Raw genomic sequence first — 15,435 nt, 5'->3', positions numbered from 1 at the left:
GGACACAGGCGTGGCGGGGCTCTCGCGCACCGTGACCACGCTGGCCTTCACCAGGCTGTGGTTGGCCGAGGCGTGCTCCACCAGGACGCTGCCCTTCTCCACATCCAGGTCATCCAGGTCCCGGCCCCCCCTCTCGGCCGCCAGCCTGGCCTCTTTCTGCTGCCGGAACCTCTGGAAGAGTCTCCGGACAGGATGGTCCGGGGGCAGGATCAGGGGGGCCTCATTCTTCCTTTTCATGCGCTCTTCCTCTTCCCGCTTCACGTCGCTGATCTTCCGGAACACGATCTGGGGGGAGACAGAATGACACGCGTGTTAATGGGCCACGCGGTCCCTCTGCAGGTCACAGCTCTGGCTTCCAGCCTGCCCCCACGGGCAAGGCTCCCAGCCCCTCACATCTCTGCCAAAGCCTTCTGGGCTTGGCTTGGTGACTGCATTCACTTGCCTTTTCCTAAACTCTTCTTGGCTTCCCAACAGCAAGAAATGGACTCTTACTGTGTCCTCTTCAAGAGGGGTTCTGTTCTTTGTAAGCCGCAGTTCCCAAAGAAGATACCGGCTGTTTACATCTTTATTACCTCAGAAAGTTCCCAGGGGCCTAGCACAGTACTTTGCATATCATCTCGTATTTTTTACTTTATATATATTGTCTACCCTAAGAGAATAGGGATTGTCTCTTTCGTTCTCTGTTTCTAGAACTTGGAAAACGCCTGGTAACTAGGGGCCCTTTGTAAACATTTGTGGAATGAATAAATGAATGAATAATAGATAAATATGAGCTAATGAATCAATGGGGGAAAGATGAAATCACAGAGCTCATTAATGTTGTAAAAGGAAGGAATTGGTTCAAACACACAGTCTTCTTACCCACTCTCAACATTAAAGGGCAGGGGCAGTCTTGAGACGAAATGAGATGTTTTAAGGCTAAAGAAAGCACTTCTTCAAATATTGAGGAGTCAACACAAAACTTATCCCAGGAGGTTGTACAGTGGAGCATCCCGCAGGTTAAAGGCTTAGTATGCGTCCACGGTGGACACGTAGCTCCTCCTTGAGTTGGATGTGCTTCTTAGCCAAACGCCCCGCAGGTCATTCACCTGTGGCCGTGTCATCAGAGGGGGCAGCTCAGCACTCACCGGCTACAGTCTCCTTGGATCTATGCTGACTCTCTGAAGCTCTTGGCTTTTCCCAGAGTGCCATGCTGGTGCTGCCCTCGCTCATCCTGGGTGCCCGGGGCAGCCCCACCTGAACGTCACTGGCTCACCCAACGCGCAGGTGAACCGGGAAAGAGCTGCCTGCAATTCCAGAAGGCCTTTGAGCCCCCTTTGCAAGTCAGAGAATAAGACCAGCAGCCCTGCGGACACAGAGCTGATGTGGCCTGACGGCTTTGCTTATCTGGGGTCTCAGCCTCTGCTTGCTAACTTCCACTGCTGTTTTGGAGAAGTTGGTCTTGGACTCTTTTCTCAGAGGCAGCCATGACCAGACCTTTGGCCAAGTGCTTTAGATCCAAGTGGGCAGGAGTGACCGTGTGACTCACGACCACGAGTCTATGCTGACACAGCAGCTCCTCTGCTCTGAAATGCTCCCCAGCTCCCACAGCAGCAGCGTGCCCTAGGAATGATGGGCAAGACCCCACGCCCAGGATGCCCTCTGCTCTGAACAGGCTCTAGCTGGAGGCCTGGGAAAGTCTGTCTTGCTTTTCTAAATGTTCGGTGAAATTTTAACAGGTGCCGTGAAGGTGGAAAGTTTCAAAATGAAATGAATTTGAGCCACATGACAATGTTAAATTTGCTGCTTTACTGGAGGACTTCTCAGAGCCTTAACGTGCTAGTGAGCCTTACGAATGTCACAGACGACAATATCCCAGGCAGCACTTCTGAAATTCTTTCCTCCAGACCCTCTCTTTGGAAAGGGTAGTGTCCCCCAGAACCCCCTCTGCCCAGCACTGAAATTACATCAGTGTGGGGGGATGAGGCGCCCTCTGTATTTGTGCAGAGCCCTAATGGATGGGAAGGCTGTTTCCATGTTTCAGCTAAATGGTGCCTATCTCGGCCCCTACTGTGGAGCCCCTGGAGTTTGGGGTTTGGAGCCTCCATTGCAGATTCACTGCCCCCTGGTGGATGGAAATGGATCAATTCAAACACTAAGACATGACTGATGAAGCTGTGGGATCAACTCGCCTGCCCATCAGTGGCTCTATATGCTCTGTCTGTACTGAGCAATTTCAGGTCCTGAAATAACGCCCATCAATATCATCTTCCACCCCATTCCTTCAACAGGACTCCTATGTAACCTTCAGGATTCAGCTTAGGAGTCATCTACTCCAGCAAGCTTCCCTGCCTCTCCCTGACCCCTGGTCAGAAGACCTTCCTGGTGGTACCAGGCTTGGGGCAGCCACATGCTCCTCCATCGCAGATTCTTGTTAAGAGGCAGCATTTTGCCTATTTGTCTTTGCCTTAGGCCAGTGGTCGGCAAACCGCGGCTTGCGAGCCACATGCGGCTCTTTGGCCCCTTGAGTATGGCTCTTCCACAAAATACCACGTGCGGGCATGCACGTACAGTGTGATTGAAACTTCGTGGCCCATGCGCAGAAGTCGGTATTTTGTGGAAGAGCCACACTCAAGGGGCCAAAGAGCCGCATGTGGCTCACGAGCCGTAGTTTGCTGACCACTGCCTTAGGCAGTAGCTCCCTGAAGGTGGGCACAATGCTTTATTCTCCATTGTATTTTTGTGTGGGTGTGTGTTTTTCACCTTCAGTATCATGCCTGGTACATACAATGCTCCATCAGTGGTCAGTGAATCAATGAATGCATCCGTGAATAAATTGTGGCCAACCCCCTGTTTGTGAGGCCCATGCTAGGGTGAAAGAGGTAATGTGTATGCCCCCAGCACGCACACACACACGTCTGTTTCTGATGTTTGTGGTCTAGCAGAGAGAGAGAGAAAAAGAGATTACAGGTCGCTTTCTCAGTGCACACCACAGACTCCTGAAGAGGAACGAATAAGTAAAATCCTAAGGGACTTCCATTTTCACTCATCTTTAAATCAGACTGACCTAATACTGATTTCATCATCCCTGCCCGACCAATTTTTATTTTTTTCAATCTCTTACATGAGCTCAGCGAGCTGATATTTAGAAGTAGCCCTGAGATGAAGATTTTTAACAGGTGCCACAGAGGTGAAAAGTTTCGAAATGAAATTAATTTGAGCCACATGAAGGCCGGGCCCTGAGCAAGCGCCCTCACACCTGCCCTCACCAGCTGGACGGCCTCGTCCCCAAACTCCCATCAGAGCAGCGCCAGCTTTTCCTGTTTCATGTATTGGGCTTTGGTGTAAGATTTCATTCTGGGAAAGGATTCCTTGGTCCAAAAAAACCCACTGGATGAGATCACCTCTGAAGTCCCTTTGAGAAGGAACACTTTGTGATTATAATAGCATAGTCCTTTTTATTGTGCTTTACAGCTTATTCCACATACTCAAGTGCATTCTCTCATTCAAGCCAAAATTCCAGGGAGGGGTGCAGGGTTCTCCCCCACAGTTTGACAGTTGAGGAGACTGGGGCTTAGCTGGTAGAGCGACCTGCTGAAGGTCACACCGCTAGGTAGAAACAGAACTCCAGGGTGTGGATCAGGGCTCTTGCCTTGAATCACCTTTGTTCACGCTGGCCATCTGTAGACAGGGGCCACCGCAACAGGGAGGCGCAGGGTCTGTTTGGAGCGGTTGTTACCAGGGGCCCTCTAATCACCCCTGGGAAGGCCCAGCCTCGGGGACAGGCTGACACAGATCATGGCACCAGTGATGGGCTAAGTCTGACCTTCCTGGCCAGCCAGTGTCCTGCCAGCCCACAGCAGGGCCTGACGTGTTGGGCGTGTGAGGCCCACACAGAATGCTAAACAGCTCAGGACTTACTGGACTATGGGGAGACAGAGGATGCCTCAGGGCAGGGACGGCAGCTGTGCCTCCCTCATCCATCTCCGCATCCGTCTGAGAGCTCACCAAGCAAGGGCCCTGAGCCTGGGAGGCCTTTGATGAGCGGTGGTTAAGCTGAAATGAATCGACACCCCACTCCCCAAGCTGCAGGGCCTTCTGAGAAGCTATTTTCAGGTTTATCTGAAAAAGTGTTCTCCCTCTTCTAGATTGTATCCAAAGAGGGCCTGGCCCCTCTCGAGCCCACCAAAATGAGGCCAAGGGGAGCAGGAGGGTCCCGGCAGCACACGGAGGGAAAGACAGCTGTGGGAGGGGGTGGACCGCCCAGAGTCCCGACGGCACAGCAAATGGGAGCCTGGTGCTTAAAAGAGTAAAACTGTATCTAACATGTGCAATGTCAGTTCTCAGTGACATTATGAGCAAATGAGCAGAGGCTAAGGTATGAATCATAGGAAACTGTAGGTAAACAAAGGGATTTAGCTTGGTTTTTATTAGACTCAGACACACATCCCCAAACTGAAACCCACAGAGAGCAGGAGAAAGAACACAGACTCGGAGTGGCCCCAGCTCCGCCACTGTGTGACCTTGGGCCAGTCACGTGCCTCCTGGCTGGACCAGATGAACAGGTCTCAAATGTGGCCGCGCTTCAGAACCACCTGGAGAGGCTGCTATCTACAGAGCGAGATGTTCCCTGGCAAGGTCAGCAACTGGCGTTGGTAACAAGCCCCCAGGTGAGTCTGATGCAGGCAGCCTGACCTGACCCGTGGACCACGGTCTCAGAACCCTGGGTTGATGGCTGGTGTGATCATGACCCTCTGCTGTCTGGGTGCTCCCCTGTGAGTGGTCACACACTACCCGCCCCCTCCTCACCTCCCTGCCTGGCTCAGCCCTCCTGTGTGCTGTCAGGGATTGAGCCTCGGGGGGCGGGGGGAGGGGGGGAGAGGGTTTTGGGAATGCCAGCGGGATGACTCCAATGAGTCCCTGGTCCCTAAAGGGTGTCTGAAAGGGGACTGGCAAACTCTCAGCTTAAATCCAAGGTTCTAGGGGCCCACGGTGGGCGGGAGCTGGTGGAGTTGGCATGGAGTGACAGGCAGCATGAGCACAAGCTCTGGAAATCAGACAGACTTGTTCCCCAAGCCTCCGTGTCTCGTCTATAAAAGCAGATATCGCTCCTGACTTCATAAGGCTACCAGAGGATTAAGCTGGATAACATCGGCAAGCCTTTAAGAAGAGGGCCTGACATTTAACAGTTGCTGAGTAAATGTAGTACGTATCATTCTTCAAGGGGTGACTTTTGAGATGATTCTAGAAGGATGAGCTGGAATTAGGTAGAAAAGGGAACAGCACATGGAATGACACCACGGCAGACATGCCACCTGCCACAGAAAAGTGTCTTCGTGGTGGCGGTCCCGGTGGGGTGGGGGGCAATGATGGGCCAGGCACCGCTGTTAAACGGGTGGTGTGTGCTACCTCACGCCCTCCTGACAGCGGCCCCCCAGGTGGACACAATCACTGTCCTCCTTTTTTAGATGAAGAAACTGAGGGGCTAAGACTCTAACCCTGACCACCAGAGGCCCCACCCATGCCCATGTGCTAAGCCATTCTGCTGGGGAAGATGCCTTGGTTTCAGGGAAAAGGACAGTTTCTCTCAGCATATGTTGATAACCTCTAGCCCTGCCCTGCCACCCCTCTCTGCTCGTTTCTGCTCATCAGCAACTCCCTGTCCATCAGCAACTTCTCTAAAGAATTCAGGCACAGAACATTGAAGCAGAGAGAAGACCTGGCCCAGGGGAGGAGAGAGGCCAAGAAGCAGAGACCCCTGAGCATTTAAGGAGGGACCGATTCACTAGGTACATCAGGCCTTTGATTCCTCAGGACGGGGCATGACTTCAGACGAGATCCAGCCTTGATGGCCCAGGCAAGCAGGTGAGCCACCGGCCCCTGGCATCTCAGTAAGGCCATACTTGTCACTCTCCTCCTTGCTTTGTGCTCCCTCTGTGTAGCAGATCGAATCGTGGACACCAAAAGGTATGTCCAGCTGGAACCTCAAACGTGACCTTATTTGGAATAAGGGTCTTTGCGGATTAATACGGTAAGGATCTTGAGATGAAATTATTCTGTGTTAGGGTGAGCCCTCCATCCAATCAGAGTCCTTATAAGGGACAGAAAAGGGTAGCTCTCACCCACAAGCCCACGAAGAGCTACCCTTCTTTCACAGTGAGGGACTCAGGCTCAGAGAGGTGCAGGGCTTTGCTGGCAGCTCATTCAACTAGTCTACAGAGCAGTGATCAGGGCCCACGTCAGCTGACACCCGAGCTCTGCCGTCAGGGCTGGGGTCCCAAAGATGCAAGAGGGAGGGGGGACGGGCCTTGGGAAGTGCCCAGGGCAGGTCTCCAGGGCCCTGGGGAGAGCCAAGCCCCTGGAGCTGGGAGGACTCCCCTGGTAGACTGAACACGGAGACACGGGCAGGACTCCCACGCGCAGGGGGCTTTTAGCGTGGCCTGGGCTGTGCAGTGAACACCTTTGAGGACGAATGAGACCATGAGAAACTACAGCCAGTGCTCATCACCCAGACCCAGGACTGCCTCCTGCCCCGGGACTGGGGCTGAGAACTCATTTCCATCCTCAGGACTGTTCACCCCCCTCGATGGCAGCCCCTTAAGCTTCTTTTGCCAAATGCAGACGTAGGATGTGCTTATTTCAATCCCAGATGACACCTCATTCCTAGAGAGCAAGTACCGTAACTTGTCTCCCAAACTGCACATTCACACAAAATCCCAAACTCCCTGCCACAGAGGGAGGGGCGTGGCCTTCTTCTGGCCTGTGGCCTGCGCTGGGCTTGGGCACCAGCTCCTCTGAAAAGGGGCCTGGCCGTGCGATCTGCCAAAGGCCCTCTTTTCCAAAGCCCTTCTCATCTTGCCCCCACCAGCCACACCCCCATACGCAGCAAGCGTTTCCGGTAGAGTAACCCACATCAATGCATCTGGGAAAGTGACATTTTAATTTTCAGGAAGCAGCTGATGCAGAATTAGGGGACTGGTGGTGCATATCAAGTGGCTGCATCCCTTCCACCTCTGTTTTTTCACACGCTATCCCTGCAAGCCCATGGCACAGGGACAGACCGATACACGGATGGCAGAAGTTGGTCCTGAACCCTGTACAGAATTCAGAGGCCCCTTGACTGGGCTGCAGGATCTATCCTGCACTTTTTTCAACGTTTCTCTCTCACAACGAGAAACAACCTCTGGGCTTCTGATTTGACCCAGAAGCTGAACATCTGGACAATTTGTCCTTCCCAACCCGCACCGATACTCAGCCTGCTGACTCCAAGCGGGGTGCTGCAGTGTTCTTGGCCGGCATGGGGGAGCGAGGCAGGGGCAGCAGAAGCACTGCACATGGGTCCCCCCTCAGTTCTCAGCACCCCAGGCTGGTGTCTCCCACAGCTTAACCTGTGGGAAATCCCAGGGAGCCTACCAACTTTACAGGGCCATAAAAAGACCACCGGAGATATCGCCTGTAAAGTGCCTGACACCCATAGCACACCCTCAGTAAGTGCTGCCCGTTAATACTATGAACCTAGATTTGACCCTGCCATGTTTTCCCCACTGGTGCTTCCATCAGAGAGAGGATGAAATGCTGCCTTCCCAGCTCTCCTGCGAGATCTCTGAGCACAGAAGCCACACTTCCTATTTCTGTATCCCTGGCAGGGCCAGGCCCAGCGCAGGGCGCATAGCACGTGCTCACGGCACCTGGTTTTGAAGTACAGTGGTCCGTTCTTGGAGTAAACCTGTGACCCCAGGCTTGTGTTCTTAGTTTCTCCTTTTGCTCTGGAGGCCCAGCCCCACAGCAAGAGGGCACAGACCAGCCGCTAAATGAACAGGAAGAATCCAGGTGCCCTGCATGGGGTCGGTGTTCAGAAATGGTGCCCCAGGACTGAAGGGCAGAGTGTACCCTGTCGGCAGCCAGCCCTGGGAGGGGGAGGCCCCTCACTCGGGGATTGCCTATCACACCCTGCTGTCAGCACCAGGAAGCAGCACCCAAGCAGGGAGAAGGGCCCCGGGCCAGAGCAGACACCACAGTGCCATCCCCTGGGTCAAGGGTGGGAAGCGTCTGGTGCCACCTAAGAACCTGTCCCAAGGACAGGGGCCCTTCCTGCGCCTGCTGTGCCGTCTAAAGGAAGGGAGGGCCGAGGCGCCACACAAAGCCTGGGGTCTGGGTAGGAGAACTCTGACTTCCTGCCGTTTCAGAGTTTAGGTTATCACCCTCATTTCTAGTAACAATTTCCCGGCCTCAAAGATTAGAGACCCCGGGCGCCGGCACAGCCTCTCCACAGACTCACTCCCGTTTCTCCTCCTCTGTTTCGCAGTGGCCAGCGGTTCCTCTGATCACAAAGGCAGAGGAGCCCGGAGAGGGACCTCAAGAGGCACTTGGTCCAGTCCTGTGTCTTCTCACCCATCCAATGCAACCGGCCATTACCCCTGGCATAACAACGTGACCACTGGCATCCATGCCCTGTGTATGGTTGCAGCAAGCTGGCACACACTGTCGCCTTTGGGACCGCAGTGGCCATGCAGCACACGTGGGGCTCGTGTTCTTACGTTGCACAGATGGAGACAGTCTGGGAGAGCAAGGCCCTGGCTTCCCCAGCCCTCACTGCTACTCTCTCTATTGAAGGCCCGTTCTGTATCAGTTGTCTAATCGTCAGTTTTATACTGGTCAGTGGTCAATTTTATGAAGCAGACAACACACACAGTTTTGTCTGCTTCCACTTAAGTCCAACTCCACTTGCTCTTAACAGACACGGAGAGTGGCTGGTCAGTGCCCTTTCCTCCTGTCCATACTTTGCAAAGTCAAGGACGGCCAAGGACTCACCCAGCAGCCTTCTCTTTGCCGGGCTGCAAACTCAAGCTCACCTTCCCACCCTGTCAGCGGTCAGCAGGGCTGAAAGCAGGTTGGGAGGGGCTTGGTCGGAGTTGCCCAGGCAGGAGTGGGGGATTCAGAAGGCAGACCGGTGGGACAGCGCACATCCTCCTGCATTGAGGATGTTGGAGAAAGCCACAGACTTCATCATCCCGCTCCCTGCCTCCCCCTCTCTCCCCGCAACCCCTCTGCCAGGCCAGGGTTGGGGGGATTTTAGAGGGCACCTGCTGAGAAGCACCGGAAATAGCCAAGACCTGCAGCCTCGCCAGGGAGGAGGGAAGGTCAGCTCAGGCTCTCGGTGCAACGCCCCTCCTTCCTAAGCCTTCACACCTGACCCTCCTGCAGCTTCTCATCCACTCCAGCCCTGAGGAGCTGACAGAAGAATCACAGGCTCCTCAAGTCTCTCCCCCGGGGCCTCGCCTTCACCTGGAGAAATGCACGAAGGTTTTGGGCCAGACAGACACCATGAGCTTCCTGAGGTGTGTGAGTTGGGGCTAACCAAGCAGCAGCCATCAGAGCGACAGGGACAGAGTCGAGGGGCAGGTGGCCGCTGGAGAGCCAAGTTATAGTCGGACTTTAGCCAGACGTGTTCCTGGGACCCTCGCCCTGACACAGGCCCCATGTGACTGCAGTTTCCCTAAAAATACAGCCAAGACCATGATGTGAATGCGCTGAAGAGAGAATAGAAAGTGCTCCGAAGACAGAGCTCAGAGCGCTCACCTCTGACGCCTCCTGGTCTCTCCTGTCCTCGGCCATCCTCCCCCTGGGGAACCCTTGCCTGTAGTTGAGTCAGGGTCGCCCTCCCTGCCCCCTCTCACCCCCTTATGAGCAGCCCTCCCTCCCTCCTAGGCTATCCTGCCCCTCTCCCCTATGTCTGGGCCTCCCAATTTCAATTGCAGTCTGTCCTACGCCCTGCCACCCCTAAATAATGCTCCCGCAACCATAATCGGCAGTAACAACACCGAACACCACATGGGTGGTGTGCCATCTACTCTGCATATTGTATTTTATTCAATTCTGATAATAATCTCACAGTAGGTACCATCACCAACCCCATCTGACAGATGAAGAAACTGAGACTTGGAAGGTTAAGTGATGTAACTGAGATTCCGGTCTAAAGCGTTGGTCCAGGGCCTGCCTTTTGCCAATTAATTCAATCCTCCTTGTCAGTATTTTCATTCATCTTGAAATCGCCCCTTTCACCAAGCCCTCCAGACTCACTCAGCCTTCGCTGCCACTAGCTGCCGAATTCGGATCCAGCACTCAGGCTGGGACTGTCGGGAGCATCCCCGGAGGTCACACTGCCGCCCCTCCCCACCCACAGTCGCTGACTTGTTCAGGAAACGCAAACACCTTTTAGTTTCTGCAGCAGTTCAGTGCAGAGTGGAAAGTAAAATAGGCCCCAAGGTATGCAAATCACACATCTCAGCATTTGAAAATCAAATGAAAAATGGCCTGTGTTTTAGCCCCTATTTGGGGTTATGTGAGCCATGGCTGGTGACAGAATGTGGGTGTCAGAAACCTAACGATTTAACTAGCACCACAAACAGCTGGGCTGAAAGGACCTCACATATCACTCTGTTCTGCTTCTGTTACAGAGGAGGAAACAGGCCCAGGAGGGGCAGGGACGTCCTTCAGGCCTCACAGCCAGGAAATGGCAGCCTGAACTGGGGATCCCCCACCCCTGCTCCTCCAGGTCCCAGACCTCAAGCAGCTGGAAGGGGGAAATGTGTAACTAGCTAAGCCGAGTGGCTAATTCCCCCCACCTGACCCTCGGTTTCCAGATGAGAACACCGAGGCTCGGGGCCGTCAGTGCGAAGTGAGGGAGCCCAAGCCCTGGGAGGTCCCTGGTTCCTACGGTCTCACCTCACATTTGACAAACATATACTGAACCCACATTGTGTCAGGCACCCCGCAGAAGGAGGGGTGTGAGGGAGAAAGCACAGGCCCCGCTCTCTGGGGATTCGCTGTCCAGGAAAGCAGCAGCTGTGAGGAGGGTGAAGTGGGTGCTGGGACAGGCCGAGAAGGCACCCAGGTCAGCTCTCCATGTATGCATTTTTTTTTAAATCCTCACCTGGGGGACCCCCCCCCCCCAATTAATTTCTAGAGAGAGTGGAGGGGACGGGGAGAGACAGACACATCAACTAGTTGCCTGCTACATGCACTGCAACCAGGGCCAGGGACCGAGCCTGCAGCTGAAGCACATACCCTTGACCAGAATCAAACCCAAGACCCTTCAGTCCACGGGCCGACGCTCTAACCACTGAGCAAACCGGCCAGGACTCTCTATGTAATCTTGTGCTTGACCAGCATCTGAGAGGAGTCTGGGAGGTGTGGGTGAGGGCAGCCATGCCCAGGAGGGGTGCCAGGTAATCAGTGCTGGGCGGGCGCCCCCAGCTCTGCAGTGAGGTGATAGGCCCGTGCTTCCAGCACCGGGCAGCGCAGACCTCGTTACAGGGAGTCGGCCTGTAAGGAGCCGGCGGGCATCTAACTGGCTCCACTCAGGCTCTGCTCCCAGAGGCCTGTTTCCATCAGGATCTGCTCAAAGACGGGCACAGCGCCAGCAATTATCGGCAGTGAAGCCCTGCCGGCTCGGCTCGGCTGCACGCCGCCTGCCTGGTTTTTACACGGTCAACAAGGTGGTTGCCGAGCCGCGCTGTCGGCAGCAGAGCTGAGGTGTGACTGTTTGGCCAGGAAGCCTGCAGGCCGTGCGGGAGAATTGATGTTCGTGACTCCGATGCTGCTTAATGCCCCGGCCCAGGGGCAGACCACGGGCTGCAGATGTGGCCTGTCTGCGGGAGCATCTTCTAAAAAGCCTCTCTGTGCTAACAAAGATGAAACTCCCACAGCCAGGCCTTTCCCTCCACTTGGGAGCCTATAAAAGGCCTATTAGCGCATCTGGTCCGAGGGACAGAACAAATAAAAGGGCCTTGCTGTGCTCCCGAGATGCTAAATGAATCTATTCACACAAACAGTTTTCACAGCTCCCCCTGCAGTGTGCTCGAGCTATGATACAGGTGTGTGATTCAGGGACACGTCCAGACGACACGATGATGCAAACCTGGACCCGACAGCTTGTAGCACAGACGCACAAACGCAGTGAGCATCCTGCTGTGTGTGTGACAGCCCCTCACTGCCTCGCTCCCAGGCAGAGAAGGACTGCACGTGCCTCGTGTCCTCCCTCCACCCCCAACCCAGAGCCCATATGCTGCCTTCACCGGTCTGCTCTCCCTTCCCCAGTGCCCACTTCCACTGGTCCAAATCCTCCCTTTTCAGCAAAGGCCTGAGGAATGCCACCTCTTCCAGGAAGCCTTCCTTGAGCCTCCCAGCCAGAGCTGCTCAACCCTTTTCTGGACATAGCAGGATCTCCATTCTGCTCTAGTAACAACACTTTGTGCCACAAATTAGTCTTTTATGTAAATATCCGAGCTCCCCCGCTAATTCATCAGCCCCCAGAGCGGGAATCCTGTCTTGATTCAGTTCAGCATCCCCAACAGGGCTGGACACAGTGTCTTATTTGGAAACAGAGTAGTTGTAGGTATAATTAGTTAGGATGAGTCCATGTTGGAGTAGGGTGAGCCCCTAATCCAATGTGATAAAAAGGGGAAACTTGGGCACAGGCACAGATACGCACACAGGAACAAAGCCCTGTGAAGATGAAGGCAGAGATCAGGGATACGCCGGAAGCCAAAGACACCGAAGAATCCCACAAACCACCAGCAGCCGGGGAGGGGGCTGGGACAAAGCCCCCCCCCCACCTCCACAGCCCTCAGAAGGACCCCACCATGCTGACACTCTGACCTTGGACATCTAGCCTCTGGGACTGTGAGACAATACATTTCTATTATTTCAGCAACTCTGTGGTACTTCATTATGGCAGCCCTAGCAAATTAATACAGAGGTTTGAAACAGACCATTTGGTGGTCTGATGGTGACATCGTGAAGCTATTGGTTTAAAAAACATGTCTACAGAAAGCCAGATGTGGGTGGGTGGGTGGATGGACGGATGTTACAGACGGGTGTGTGGATGATGGAGGATGGATAGATCCAACTGCTGTGTAGGTGCTGTGATTGGCTCTCCCCCAGCCCAGCAGCCTTCCACATGGGGCTGAAGAGAAACTGCCCATCTGAGTGGCTGAGAGTTGAGGAAACATCCGTCAAGGAGTCAATGGCATCTACATGCACGACTGCTATGCCAGTTAGTCCTGAATATCCTGTGGCACAGATGTTCTTACCCCCTTGTACAGATACGAATCTGAAGCTCAGAGAGGGTAAGTCATTTGCCTGACCCCACAGGGCTAGCAAGGGGCAGGGCTGGGATTCACACTCAAGTCTCCTGGCTGCAAACACAGTCTCCTGTCCCTCCCGCTGCTCTGCACAACAACTCTGCCCTCCTGGGTCTCACATTCCAAAGGAGAGCTCAACAGACTCCATGATCCAGACCAGCGGTTCTCAACCTGTGGGTCGCGAACAATGAAAATACATCCTGCATATCAGATATTTACATTACGATTCATAACAGTAGCAAAATTACAGTTATGAAGTAGCAACGAAAATAATTTTTATGGTTGGGGGTCACCACAACATGAGGAACTGTATTAAAGGGTCGCGGCATTAGGAAGGTTGAGAACCACTGATCCAGACCAACTTAGAAGGGAAAGTGTTGTGTCTTCACTTCCTGTAACACAGGCCTGCCCACCCTCACTCCTGCAGGGACCCCAGGACCATCAGGGGTCGTCATTGGGCCCCTGCCCTCTGCTCTATGATGCCAACCTTCTTCCCTTCCAAGTGCTGTCTCTCGACACTGCCTCAGGCTGCTCCTCTGGCCTCTCCCAGTCCTGCTCTCCAGCAGGGGTCCAGCCCAGTCTGCCTCTCTGGCCCCAGAGTCTCCCTTTATTGTGGCTGCTCAGTTCCTGGTCCCTGGAACTCACCCCTGGTCCACTCCTAGCCAAGCTCCCTCTCCCTGGCCAGCCCCGGCCCCTCTGGGGTGAGGGGGAGGAGGACAGCGTCTGTGGCTGATACCAATGCTATCATACCTGCAAGTCAGGAATCTCGCTGGGCAGTCACACTGCGGTTGCCTCCGCTAAGATGTGAGTAAATCTTAGTCGTCAGAAGCTTGGGGTGGGGGCTAGTGGAGGTAAGCTCTCCAGGGCCATGGCCTGGTTCCCCTTTTTCTCCCCAAATTGCACTCTTGTTGCCAGGCTTTGGCCTGGGAGAGGCACATGAGCTGTAGCCCCGGGCCTGTGGAACCTGGCTCATACCTCACGTGGCCTGGATCTGCTGTTCTTCCTAGAGATTCCCAACCACGCCAGACTCTCTGGAGCCTCTGAGATGCCTTACATGCTGTTCCTTCGACTTGAGTTGTCTTTCCTCCTCCTCTTTGCCTGGCCAGTTACTATTCTTCCTCAGGTCCTAGCTCAGATGTCACCTTGCACTCCTTAAGCTCACTGAATTGTACGAGGTCCTTGCCAGCCTGTCACCTGGATGGGCAGGGACTCTGCCTGCCTTGCCGACACTCTGTCCCCAGGGTCTGCACACAGTGGAGGCAGGACAAGCAGCTGGTGGAGGAGGGCGTGACGAAGGCCACAGGGGAACCTGTGACTCTCAGAGGCCGGTTCAGTTCCTCCGGAGGAAGCCCCAGGGCACCAGCCTGGAAGGTGTCCCCTCCCCTGGGCAGCCACGGTCCCACGTTTGTTGCTGTTCGTCTGGGCAGAAGGGCAGCTGATCAGAGCCACCTTGGCCCCAACTGGATTCACAGCCCATGGTGCCCCCTCCTGACGGCGAGTCAGGAGCTCCAGGCTCAGCCCATGAACACCGTGAGGTCCAGCAAGGAGCAAGGCCAGCATGAAGGCGCCACAAGAAAGGATGACTGGTCATTCAAACCAGACATCTGAAGTCGCCAGGGTCCACGAAAGGAATGCAACCACGAACACTATCTGTCCTTAAAACGACAAGTAAAAACAGTGCTTCCATGAGCTTAAACCTAAAGCCAAGGCAAGGGTTTCCCACTGAATGGACACCTCCTGGGGCTGCTTCCCGACATGTCCTGACAGCGAAAGCAGAAGTCTGACTCAGGGCTGGGATAGAACAGGAGAGCGCAGGGCTGCCTGGGACTCACAGCAGGAGGGACACACACACACACACACACACACACACACAGAGAGACAGAGAGAGAGAGAGAGAGAGAGAGAGAGAGAGAGAGAGAGAGAATATATGAATGAGAATATGAATGAGAATCAATAAATCTTCCCGCTGCTTCCCGGTCTGTTTGCCCCGAGTACGGCCTCTGCAGTATGCCGAGCAGAGCTGCTGCTGCTAGACCTACTTTTTATGGCTTTTCTCCTTCGTCAGCTTGGCTGTCCATTCCACCAAATCAGATAAGGAAGCAGGAGGTGATGCCCACGTGGGCTGCTGCTCTCGCAGACAGTCTGGCTCCTATCCTTTCAGAAGACTCATGTGCCTCCCTGCCCATTCGTTCCCAAGGCCTGTGGCCCGCTCGAAGTTTATTAAAGGACTCAGAGCGGCACGTCCATGTGCACAGGAACCTGGGCCTGTGGGTGAGCCCCAGAGCAGCGCCAAGGCCTTGAGGAGGCTGTG

The 15,435-nt window shown here is 54.5% G+C and overlaps 1 protein-coding gene and 1 long non-coding RNA gene across 3 annotated transcripts in view; one reads left to right on the top strand and one right to left on the bottom strand.

Moving 5' to 3' along the window:
- Window positions 1–15,435, bottom strand: part of KCNH1 (potassium channel, voltage gated eag related subfamily H, member 1) — a 261,433-nt gene that overhangs the window by 1,129 nt on the left and 244,869 nt on the right. The window contains exon 12 of the mRNA XM_005866243.2: window positions 7–285. Coding sequence (XP_005866305.1) covers window positions 7–285 — 279 coding nt within the window. The remainder of the gene's footprint in view (window positions 1–6; window positions 286–15,435) is intronic.
- Window positions 4,214–8,604, top strand: LOC106726104. Of its 2 annotated transcripts, none has more exons than XR_001362119.1 (2): window positions 4,214–4,649; window positions 5,082–8,604. It is a non-coding gene; the product is annotated as an uncharacterized LOC106726104 (long non-coding RNA). The 2 variants fall into 2 exon arrangements; XR_001362120.1 differs by having other exon boundaries at window positions 5,079–8,604.

This window comes from Myotis brandtii, unplaced genomic scaffold (genome assembly GCF_000412655.1).
Source record: "Myotis brandtii unplaced genomic scaffold, ASM41265v1 scaffold2254, whole genome shotgun sequence".
NCBI lineage: Eukaryota > Metazoa > Chordata > Mammalia > Chiroptera > Vespertilionidae > Myotis > Myotis brandtii.
Note: the sequence above shows the minus strand (reverse complement) of the source record. Positions and strands in the feature narration are given on the sequence as shown.